The following is a 12,512-nucleotide window of genomic DNA, read 5'->3' as shown; positions in this document are numbered from 1 at the left end:
CCTCAAGCAAAAGACTCCTTCACTCTCTCTTTTGGGGAGACTTGTCTCTTCTATTAAGCTGTCTTTATTTAATATAAATATCTTATTTCTTAGCTTGTTCATCCCTGGCGGCATGACAATTTTAATTATTAATTGTTATATTTTACTGTCTGATGATAATTTTGGAATTTAATTTCATTAGCCTTACATATTTATATGTTTATTTCCTTCTTTTTAAAATAAAATTGTTACTTTAAAGCAAAGGAAGAATTCAAAAGCTAAATAATTGCAATGAAAAAATTAAATGTTATATGCCTAAGAAATAATTTCACAGTCATTTCTCTACTTTTATCATGATATGTTGCTTAGTGTTTAGATCTGGCCTCAGGATTATAATGTAGCATTTGGGGAAGAAAATGCAACCCAACAGTCCAGCACTGGAGGCCAAGATGGAGAAGACTTGGACAATCACCATGGACTTTCCTTTGCTGCTCAGGTAGGTGGGCAGGAAGGAAATCCAGACACTGCAGAAGACCAGCATGCTGAATGTGATTAGCTTGGCTTCATTGAAGGCCCCAGGCAGATTCCTGGCCAGGAAAGCCACCGTGAAGCAAATGGCAGCTAGGAAACACATATAGCCAAGGACAACATAAAACATGGGGACAGAACCTTCATTGCATTGAAGAATGATTTCTCCAGGCTGGGAGTTTAAGTCAGAGTCAGGAAATGGGGGAGAAATTCCAAGCCATGAGGCACAGATGAAAATCTGGCCAGCAGAACCAGAAAGGATTATAGAGTTTGCCAAGCTCTTCCCCAACCATCTTCTCACTTTGTTCCCTGGTTTTGAGGCTAAGAATGCCAGCACCACTGTGATTGTTTTGGCCAACACAGATGACACAGCTATTGAGAAGACAATGCTGAACACAGTTTGTCGGAGAAGACAGGTGACTTTCCTTGGCTGTCCAATGAAGAAAAATGAGGACAAAAAACAAAGCAATAGAGAGAACAGGAGGATGTAGGAGAGATCCCGGTTGTTGGCTTTAACAATGGGAGTTTCTCGGTATTTAAGGAATATGATTAAAATTAATCCTGTGGCTAGGAACAAGAGTAGGACAATTGAGACCAGAATGATGCCCAGATGTTCTTCGTAGGACAGAAAGATTATTCTTTTTGGGATACATTGGACTTTGCTCTCAGTTGGATAATGATCAATTGGGCACTCGGTGCATTTTTCAGCATCTGAAAAAACAGAAAGTAATATTTCATTTATATCTCTTCACCTTTCAAGAAAGATCTTCATCAGCTGTCAGATGACACTGATCAGCCACAGCAGGTCCAAATAATGAAAACAACTCCCAATTTAGACAGGTTGATAATACTTACTGTGACTGTGGGAATATCCCACAAACTTTACCTCATATTGTGATGGAATATTTCCCCCCCCTTCCACCTGAAAGGTCCCTGCGAGAACTGCATCATCTCAAGGTCACTTTTTGTGATTTGTGTGCTTTTGTGAATGTTATGCATTAATACTGTATTCTGTTATTTTTGTTATTCCTCCCACTATGGAAGAAATTGGGAAGCTTGAAAATTAAGATCCACAAAATTGTCAACCTGAGATGTGTCTCATTTTAAAAAAAATACATGGATCAAAGTGCTATGGATGAATCCAGTACCCTTTTCTGTGATCACCCACCTTCCTGAGTGGAGATGGTCCCCTCTGGACAAGGAACACAGTCATAGCAGCAAACTGGCTCTCCTTCTCGTTTTCGCTTGACAAATCCAGGGTGACAACTTTCCACACATTTGGACTGAGGCAAAGGCTAATTAGAAAAATAAAGAATGGCAAATCTACTATGGTAGAACTAACCATCAATGAATAGTGGAGGTAGACATAAATATTAGCCAAGTCAAGCTGGACTTCACTTAGATAAATATTTGAGTATTTGAGTATTTGAAAATTTATTTATAGGCTGCCCTTTTCCCTGGGGAATAAGGAATTTCTAACTCCCAATGTTGCAGGGGATACAACTACTGGCGGATTCTCCATTTAATTTTTCTCTTTTGGTTTTGTGCTATCAAATTTGCAAGAAAGGACATTTCTACTGAATAAATTCTGGAGAGAAGCAATTGAGAAAAGATTTAAGCATTAAGTGATAATTGTGGTTTCTCCACATGGTTTTATTAACCTGCACTCCTATTTTCATATGCCCAAGAATGTAAATGTGATGTTTTATTCATGTTTAAGTTTAGAAGGAAATTTATTCTGAAAGTTTTATGATTTTTTTTATTTATCTAGATTTATTAAACAGAATAAAACCATGTTGATGAAAGAAACTTCTTTTCAGTTGGATCTGGAAAGTTTTCTTCTGGATTCCATGTAGCATTGCACAGCCACCAATTTGTAAGACCTCCCAGTTAAGATATGAAGGAAAACTTCATTACAGATTAAGATGGTCAACCTTAATTGATCTGTTCTTTGTTTATCTATATATTTATTTGCTATTTTATATAGCTGCCATGCTGGTGAATTAAGACTAAAAATGACTGCATAGTTTCTAGAAGTTTACAGAAATGAGAGGCAAGTAAGGTCATGAAAATGTCTCCCTCAAAAAGGGAAAGTTAAGCATCTTTTTTGCTACATCACATGGGACAAGAGTTTGAACCTTGGAACAGCAAGAGATTTTTCTAATGTCAATCTAGGTATCCAAAAATTGTCCTTTCTGTTGAAAACCCACAATGAGGTGATACCTATTGTCATGAAAAGATTATTATTATTAGATAATTTTGGAGCCTCAATTGCTCATTGAATACAATTGAATATAATTGTATTCAGGGATGTTCCATATGAAGGGATATGCTAAAAACCAAATCTAAGTAACTTTCTTTCTCAAATTGTCAAATTTCAGTGTTTCATTATTTTTTTTAATGAGGGCACATCAAAACAGTCATTATGACTTCATGTGAACTTCTGCAGGAGCAGAATATTTTTCTATCCCCTTGGCATGAAAGACAACAATGGATAACTCTGACTAGGTATGTTCTATTTAAGAACATCACAGATTATAAACCTGCCCAACCATGACAAGATAACCTGAATTCCAAAGCAGATTTTTCAATGGTATCAACAGAAACTGTATCCAGTCTTGATTAGAATTATCCTTGCCTTGGGAACCTGGCATTGGAGAAAAGAGTTTCATTCTATTTTGCTAATCTAAGGCAAGAAAAGAAAACAGGTTGATGCTATCAACATGAAAACTCCCAGCATTTGATTGCAAAAGCAATAGCACCTTGTTGAAAAATGAAGGAATAACATCTTTGTTTGAATGTGTGATGTACAAGGACAATAATGAACATAAGCATACTCGATAGATTATTGGTGGGATTATACATAATTGAAAACAGTGATATACAAATATAAATAGTTGGTAAATCCTTTTTATATTGTAAAAATATTCAGAATGGGATAAGTGATTATATAAAGGTATATTGTTATTAAACAGAAAATCAAGAATGTAAGGGAATTAGGTTTATTGAAAAGAAAAAAATATTAATCATAATTGAATATGCGTTGTACAATGAAAGTAAGGTATTTAGTTATATTAGATGGAAAATTTGTGATTGTAAATGTAATTGAGAATATGGATGCAAAAATACTTGTAACTAATGACATGCTGTACGTAATGGATGAGAATTTTTATGAGGTTTTTTAATGTTTAAAAATAAAAGAAATTGCAAAAAAATAGCACTTAGTTCTATTTACCACTTGACAGTGCCTTACAGAATTCTCTAATTGGATTACAGAGTCAGCATATTCCCCAAAACAATCTGGCTCCCCATTTCACTGAGTTCGGAAGGATGGAAGACTGAGTCAACCTTGAGCCAGACAGGATCGAACACTTGGCTGTGGGCAGAATTAATTGACAAGACTACATTCTAACCAATGCACCACTAAAGCTCTTGGAAAGCCTGTCCCCTTTCACCAGTTTTATAAAATAGACATAATTTGTGTCTTAAAGAATTATCATTTGGCATCCCACATTGGACATAGATGAATCAATTTGAAATGGTGTTCCATGTAACAGCATGTGAAGGATACCTTGTCAATTGTACTGAAGCCTCCCTAGTCATTTAAGAAAACTATAAGGGTTCCACTCCCAATGTTCAATTCTCATTGAAGGTCATTGCATTTGATGAATGGGCTTAGTCACTTGAAATGTATCTCAAGGTCTTGTAAAACAGAAAAAAGATGCCAATATTTCACCCACCTTGTTGAACAAATTTAGCTGTGAAATAGCATCTTGATTGATAGTAATTCTCTGTCTTTCAAAACTGCCGAGTTGCTCTGTAATGGGATCATCCTTGGAGAGAACTATCATGCTTATGATGTTCAGATCTGCTGCTATATCCCCATTTTGGTCCAAGTACAGTTTCAAGTGGGAAAGATTGTAAAACTCACTGTTTTTTAGAAATGGATGGAACTAGAACAGAAATATCCAGAAATATTAACAGCAGTCTAAATAAAATTGGTAAAGTACAGGGAACATTCTAGCCTGGGTCACAAATTGAACAAACAAACAAATGCAGATATTATTCATAAAGTCCTAGAAAACAATGAGGTTATTATCACAAAGCATGAACTGGTCAGGAATAAAGTTGTGAGGCTGATGTTATCCCAGGTAAACAAGACCAGAAAGATGACCAGGTGAGATAATTCTACTTTACTTTAATGCTACATTAACAGAATTTTGAAATTCTGTTTGTACAATTTTCCTACCAACTTTCTATTTAGCTTGAAAATGTAGACCATTTTTTCCTCTTTATTATACAGCATTATACAGCTGTGGGCAATTCCCCCTTTTATCCAGTATCTGTATGTAAGTGTTTGTGTGTGATGGTACCTGCTCTTTGGAACATTATCCACGAGTGATTGGATTGGTCAAACTTGTAGACCTTTTGAAGAACAAAATGGTTCCCCCCCCTTGTATTTCCTCCCCAAAGACAGTAAGTTTGGGTCATTGTCTTCACCCCATACCTGCCATGGGTGCAGCCTTTGAGTTCCCAACCTTTTTTCTCCCTCTTTACTTCTTCTCTTGAACGTGGAGGAATAGGCAGCATTCAAGGCATGGGCCAGAGCATTAATCAAAGTGTAAGCAACGCGGATATATCGATTCCAGATACTGTTACTTTCCAGTTTGGTTTTCAGTGGAGATTTCTGGGTGCATCGTCTCCGGCCTTTGACAGAAATGAGGTCTTTTGAAAAAGAACATTGAAAAGACTGATCTCCAAACTGTGGTTGCACAAAGAGATCTGTTTCGAAGGAACTGTCATTTGGCCTTTCTTTCCACTGAAAACTGTAGGTCCAAAAACTATGGACATGTTTCAAAAATGTGTGTCTTCTTATTTGCAGTTCCCCAAAGCTTGCCATTATCCAAAGTTTCCCTTCAATGGGTTCTGGCAAACTGTTAAGTGTTGAATGGAAAAGAAGAAGTCTGTCCCAAAGGGAAAAATATTCTATGAGGTGAACAAAGACGTTGACTTGTCTCCATTTAGAAATTACATCCTCAAAGAGTACTGTTCGCCCAGTAGTTGAGAATAGTTGTGATATAACAACACAAATTCCATTCCTGACAAGCATAGGAGTAAAGGTCCTCATGAAATTCTCTCCCTTCTCTGTGTCTGAAGCAAAGAGACCAATCAAGGTCCATCTGAAATGAAGGAGCAGTTGGACAATTCCTGGGTAGAGAATCTCTAATTTGGGGAGCATCTGGTAGAAAAAAGGGAATTGATTTTTATCACTCAGAGCTTCTGAAGCAGTGAAACGGATCTGAAAAAGCAGTGAAGAATGCCATATTTAGGGTCAGTTATTAACTTCCAATAAATCCAAATTTTTTGTCATGAACATATTATATACTATTGTATTGTTGATTACCAATAGACCATATCAAGCTGAAGAATATTAAAAACAAATCATTAGCAATAGCAGAAAAAATAAAAGAAACAAATTAAATAAGAATCAGAATAAAGAGTGTAAACCATATTTCTGTATCACCCCTATTGTTTTCCGCAATCAGAACCCCATTTGCAGATTTCAACTGAACTTTTTTGTTCAAATAAAGAGCCATATTATATGTAAGTTTTAAAACCTGTTTACAAAGAAAATATGTTGTTGGTTAGACATAAGGATGGCAATAGGTCATACATTTAATGTGCAGTCCACGATACTGACCTCTCTGTTTCTTATACAATTGATATAATAATACCATGTTTGCCAAAAATAAGACAGGGTCTTATTTTCTTTTGACACGCCCCCTGAAATAAGCACATGGCATTATTTTTGGAAAAGCCTTACTTTTGAGGTGCAGGAGGCAGTGAGTGTAGTCACTTCATGTTTGCTGCAATGTTGCAATATTTTCAGAGAGGGCTTATTTTGGGGGAGGGCTTATTTTAGCAGATGTGCTCAAAAGCCTGATTGGGCATATTGTCTGGGGAGGTCTTATTTTTGGAGAAAGAGGGTAGATGTTTTAAATCTTTTGCCTCTGGATTTCTAAATATACACATCACAAATATACACATTATAAGGGAATTGTTTAAATTTTATAAGAACATATCTTGCTTAAGGGGTATTTTCATGTAAAAATCACCCTAAGATGTTCAGCCATTTTGATATTTAAATACTTCACAATTTGGAAATAGAATTATTAGACACTCATCCACTTCAATGTGCCACACTTACTGAGAATTTATCTTTCCCTGTTTTGATGTCCCAATTTTTTTTAGATTGTACTCCAGTGATATGAGAGGGGGGGAGAGAAAGGTGTATATATATATCACATCTCTCAATATGATTTTTAACTTATATAGTCCAAGCAGTCTTTAATTGAAATGTTGTCTGTTCTAACAGGCAGAATTTGAGAGTCAGTCAGTTTCTGTAGCTTTAATTTTATACCAATACTGAGCTTTTCAATTTCATAGAGAAGATATAGTTGGATTTATCACTTATCTATCCTACCAATCCATTCAGTTTTCCAGATAAAGAGGCACACATACAAACCTGTGGGACTTTGTAAGGTCCTACTAATCTTGACATCTGGATGGATTTGTCCCTGTCAGCCCCATCAATAACAGCCAAAAGGTTGTCTTTCCTTCCACAGCTGTAGTTGGGAACATTGGCTTTGCCAGTAGAGAGCATGTCCAGCAAGGCATCTGAAGTGCCAAGTGTGTTCATATAGTTGTCATGGATGTTGTAACCAAGTGTGAGATTCTGTAGGAGCTGGAAATTCTTACTGACCACTTGAATAACCAAAATAAAGCGTAGGATTCTAGACTGATCAGAAGACTTTCTACGGTTAAAAAAAGTTAATTTTATTAGCATTAATTTTTTCCAAACAAATCTACTTTGTCTTTTGAAGCCTATGGAGTCTTAAGCCAATTCTGACTCCAAACTTGAAGACAAAGGAGAGACCCACCTTCATTTAGTTTTAATAAATTGATGGGAAAGGAAAGATAAGGGGTGATTGAGCAACTATTTTCCTTGGAGGAGTGGGGATGGGTGGTGGGTGGGGAGAGATTAAGACAACACGGTTGATAAAGAGATGATAACAAATGGTTCGGGATGAGGGTAGGCTCTCCACAGGATGGGAACCTGAAGATGTTGTGCACTCAGAGTGTCCCCTGCAAGTTTTAGGATTCCTACATGCCCCTCCTAATAATTGGGCTCCCTTCAAAAAGGGTTGATGATTTTTAGTATCCTGTTAAAGACCATGCAAGCCTGACCCGTCCAGAGGATGGGTGGAGGTTGGGAAAGCCTCTTTTGTTTGCAGACAGTAAGTGCCACGAGCACATTGGTTGGTCATCTCAGACAACCGTCTTTTGTTAAAGATGGTTTTCACTTTTTTTCCTCCCATGGGGAATGGAGGCTGCTGTATTAGGGATTTGTCCGAAGACGTGCTTTCATATAACTCATGACTTTGTGTATGTGTGTGCATGTAGGCAGAGGGATTTCCTTAGATGAGGAAATTTGTGTCATCTGAAAGATTATGGAGCAGAAGGAGGATGAATGTGGGCTGTGATGCACGGCTCACCTTCTAGAGATTTTAGCAGAGCATGAAAGGATTGTGGCTCCCAGTAGCAGCAACGACAGCAAACGTCTTCCTTGCCAGCTTCTAAACTGGGATGTTGTTGAAAGAAAGGAACCCTTGAATGTGACGCTAAGAGTAAATTTTAGGCAACCAGATAGTGAGTTAGCTCTCTGACAGTAAAAAGTTGCAGGCTGCTTAATTCATTCTCAGAGTAAATTCTCTTTTCTTTTTTGCCCTTGGTTTCAATTGGGATTCAAATAAGAACTGTAGTCCAACAGCTGAATTCCGTAAGAAGGGGAATGAGTGCAAATGCCCCTTCCACTGTAAGGCTATGAAGCTGGAGTTGATATGTCAAAGTCTCCAGTTTAAATGTCATCTTAGCTAGGTGACCTTAGGGATAGTATAGCTGTCAGTTAAGGTACCTACCCCATTTGCTGAATGAAGATAATAATATATTCTGATTTAAGGGAATGATGGCAAACAAGGCTTTTTGAAATAATGCTTGCAAAGTAATATAAAAATATTGGCTGGAAAAGTTGATGGAATTAGGAGAGATGGCAAAATTGACTGCTTTGATTAAAGAACACAATTAATTTTGTTTCTAATTGGAAACCCTTTTTGTGCTTCGGGGGAGGGGGAGTAAAACTTTGATTTTGGGTTTTGCTGAGTAGATAGGTTTATTATAGAAATGGCTAGAATATATAATGGTCCAAAGAAGACAATTCAGCTCATCACTATCAAGGTTTCTTTGAAAAATATTTCCATGGGACTAATTTCACCATTTTAATTTGCTCAGTTCTTTGTAATAACATCTACATCATTCTGGATTGACTTGGAGTGCTTCTTAAAGGCAAGCAGAGAGAAAGAGTCTCTGAAATGTATCATTTTAAAGGTCAGAAAGAACAGCTAACCCTTCTCACAGTCAAAATTATAGCATAAGGAAAGAAGAAGAAACTTTTCCAAATCTTTGATGGAAATGGCACCAAACTGAGCAGTAAAAGGCACCGAAATGGAGCTGTGCACTGCAAAAAGTTGTTCAGGGGGTTCTTTTCAGCGGGGAGGGGGGGGGCTGGTCCTTTCCTTCCCCATAGCAACTGAGGAAAGGCACGGGAAAAAGGGGGCATTTTCCTTCTGCCTTTCCCTCTTGCTAAATATTTTTAAAGAAAAGTTTAGAGTTTTAAAATGGATGTAAAAAAAGTTTTTTTTCCTTTTTAATATAAATGATGATGGTCTATAAAGATTAATAAGTGTGAACAGAATTACATGTTATTTATCACAGCAAGATGAAAAGTAGGGATGGCTAAACTGATTGCTTTATTCAAAGAAAAGAACGTATCTATTTTAGTTTCCATGTATTAACCACTTTTAAATTTTGTGCTTGCGGTGGAAAAAATGAAATTGTGATTTTGGTTTTCCTAATTAGATAGTTTGTTGTTATATAATTGGGTAGCATATATTATTGTGTAAAAGTAAAAAGTTGAGGTTGTAATGTTATTATCTTCTACTGTGCTAAAAAAGAGTCAGAAGTCAATGCCTCCCCCCCTTTCCCCCTTCTACCACACACTTTCTCCTTTTCCCCTTTTTCCACTCTTAATTTCCCCTTATTTTCATTTTTTTGTCTTTTATATTCTGATAAACTAATAAAAATAATTAAGCAGGCGAGAAAGATGAAAAGTAAATGTGATTAAAGTTCACTTTTCATCTTCCTCCACCATCAGTGCCTTTCCCTCTCACTTTGGCCTTTTCTAGTGGAGCAAAAATAATATTTCTGTCAAAGCTTCCTTCCCAGGGGAGAACTCCCAGAATGCCAAGAGATGGGCATTAAAGCCAACCCAAAAAAGAAAGACCCTATCCCAGAAATCTTGCTTCAAGCCAAATTTCCCCCATTTCCCTCATTACACTAAAAAAAACCCTCTTCCGTGTCTTCCTACTAAATGAGAGCCTTTTGGTGTAGTGGTGAAAGGGCTGGCCTACACACCAAGGGAAGATGAGTTCGAGTCCTGCTTTTGGGCCAGTCGTTCTCTCTCAGCCCAACCCACCTCACCGGAAAATATTAAAAGGAAGATTAGGTATGTTTTCCGCCTTTCAGTTATTTGTAAAAATAAGACAGGTGGGATAAAAATCTAATAAATAATAAAAATAAAAATAAATGAACCATAGACCATTTATTCTATCAGAACATCTTATTCCTAATCAATTCAATTGGATTATTCCTTCATGAGGATTGAAGGTAGCATTAAGTAAAAAGTCCTGATTTTTAAAAATTTTTTAATGAAGACCCCCCCCCCCAATCACTGGTGTCCCTCTTTACCAATGTTAAAATCTGGTGACCTTAGGCAAACCTGATGGAGAAAAGGGGAGGGGTGAGGCCAGTCATAACAACTCATTAATTTTCAAGCTGCAAATGTTGATTTAACATGAAGAAAACATGGAAAACAAAATTATTCAAAAAAGTAGACACAACAGGTGCTGCAATATAGGAACATGTGGAATAAAAAGAACAAAATGAGAGTGATATTTGAATATCAAAATGGCTGAACCTCTTAGGGTGGTTTTTACATGTTCTTATCAGATTTAACCAATTCCCTTATAATGAATAGATGTGTATATTTAGAAATCCAGAGACAGAAGATTTAACACATCTTCCCTGTTTTCCCCAAAATAAGACCTCTCCAGATAATATGCCCAATCAGGCTTTTGAGCACATGAACTAAAAATAACCCTCCCTGAAAATATTGCAACATAGCATCAATAAAAGCCAAAAGGTTGTCTTTCCTTCCACAGCTGTAGTTGGGAACATTGGCTTCACCAGTAGAGAGCATGTCCAGCAAGGGATCTGAAGTGCCAAGTGTGTTCATATAATTGTCATGGATGTTGTAACCAAGTGTGAGATTCTGTAGGAGCTGGAAATTCTTACTGACCACTTGAATAAACAAAATAAAGTGTAGGATTCTAGACTGATCACAAGACTTTCCACTGTAAAAAAATGTTAATTTTATCAGCATTCTATTTTTCCCCAAACGAATCTACTTTGTCTTTTGAAGCCTATGGAGTCTTAAGTCAATTCTGACTCCAAACTTGAAGGCAAATGAGAGACCCACCTTCATTTAGTGTTTAATAAATGTTGGGAAAATGGAATTGATACAGTCCTCCACCTGGGTAAGAATCACAAGTGTACCATGTCCAGTAACCAGTGTTCAAAATCTATCTATCTATCTATCTGTCTGTCTGTCTGTCTGTCTGTCTGTCTGTCTGTCTGTCTGTCTGTCTGTCTGTCTGTCTGTCTGTCTGTCTGTCTGTCAGTCTGTCTGTCTGTGTGTGTGTGTGAGAGAGAGAGAGAGAGAGAAAACCACTCACACAGAATCATAAAATCTCCAGAACCTAGCTTCTAGGTGCACGCCTAGAAAGGATTTTAGAAAATCATCAGATCATTAATATTTCTTATTTTATTATTATTAACACGCTCTGATGCTAAGGAGTTCTATTCCCCACTCCCCACCTGGAAAAATTTCTGTTCAAGCTACCAGTTGGGCAGGGACAGCAAGTGACTTAACTGGTCTGCTGGCTGGGAGTTTGGAGAGAACCCTGAGGCAGAGAAGGAGATAAGATAGGAGAGGCCTATCCTAGGGGCCTGACTTATGGAGAGAAGGGCATAATATAGGGGTGGATTCTGTGGGGCAAGCCTGATGGAGAAAAAGGGAGAGGTGAGGCCAGTTGTAACTACTCATTAATTTTCCAGCTGCAAATGTTGATTTAACATGAAGAAAACATGGAAAACAAAATTATTCAAGAAAGTAGACAGGACAGGTGCTACAATATAGGAACAAGTGGAATAAAAAGAACAAAATGAGAGTGATAGAATTATAAATGGAGGAAACAAAAGTCTATTATCCTGAATGACTTACAAATGGAACTGACTAGAAGGATCTGCATTAAAAGAGCACATTATATTCAATATTTTTGTGCCAGTGGTGATAATACCAATGAGATGGTCTCCTGGTCTGTAATAGCTCCATGGTTTTTTCCCATCCTGATGCTCCAAGGTCAGTGGACATTTCATTGTAAGATTCCCAGAGACTGGCAGGTACAACAGTAGCATCAGAAACAGAAGCAGGAGGTTCATAATTCCTGGGGATGTATCAATCCATGTCCCACTTTTAAACAAGAACAAGAAGAAGAGTTGAAGAATTAAAAGTCCTCACACAAAAGCCAGTGGCTTTCCTGATTAAGACAGACACTGCAAACTTCACCTGGAAAGGAGAGAAAGGTGCATTTAACAGCACAGTCTGATGTTTAAATTGCTTCAGTCTGATGTTTACATTGGTGACTGGAGAAGTGGAAGGAGACATCTCAAACAGCAGGATGGCGATAATTACAGTGAGAAGTAACTTTTCCTCTCGGGAGTCTGAACCTTTCCTTGGCTCCATTTGCAGAAGGGCATCTGAAGTAGTG

The 12,512-nt window shown here is 37.3% G+C and overlaps 1 protein-coding gene across 1 annotated transcript in view; it reads right to left on the bottom strand.

Moving 5' to 3' along the window:
- Positions 1 to 313: 313 nt before the first annotated feature.
- LOC148047067 (vomeronasal type-2 receptor 26-like) overlaps positions 314 to 12,512 on the bottom strand; it is a 56,508-nt gene continuing 44,309 nt past the window's right edge. Inside the window, exons 4-6 of the mRNA XM_087707719.1 lie at positions 4,248 to 4,460; positions 1,676 to 1,802; positions 314 to 1,218 (exon numbers count right to left, since the gene is read on the bottom strand). Of these exons, the coding sequence (XP_087563845.1) occupies positions 314 to 1,218; positions 1,676 to 1,802; positions 4,248 to 4,460 (1,245 nt within the window). The remainder of the gene's footprint in view (positions 1,219 to 1,675; positions 1,803 to 4,247; positions 4,461 to 12,512) is intronic.

This window comes from Thamnophis sirtalis, unplaced genomic scaffold (assembly GCF_051295495.1).
Source record: "Thamnophis sirtalis isolate CommonGarterSnake01/CBP01778 unplaced genomic scaffold, rThaSir2_p1.2 scaffold_3, whole genome shotgun sequence".
Taxonomy (NCBI): Eukaryota; Metazoa; Chordata; class Lepidosauria; order Squamata; family Natricidae; genus Thamnophis; species Thamnophis sirtalis.
The sequence above is the reverse complement of the archived record's forward strand: the minus strand, read 5'-3'. Positions and strand labels throughout refer to the sequence as shown.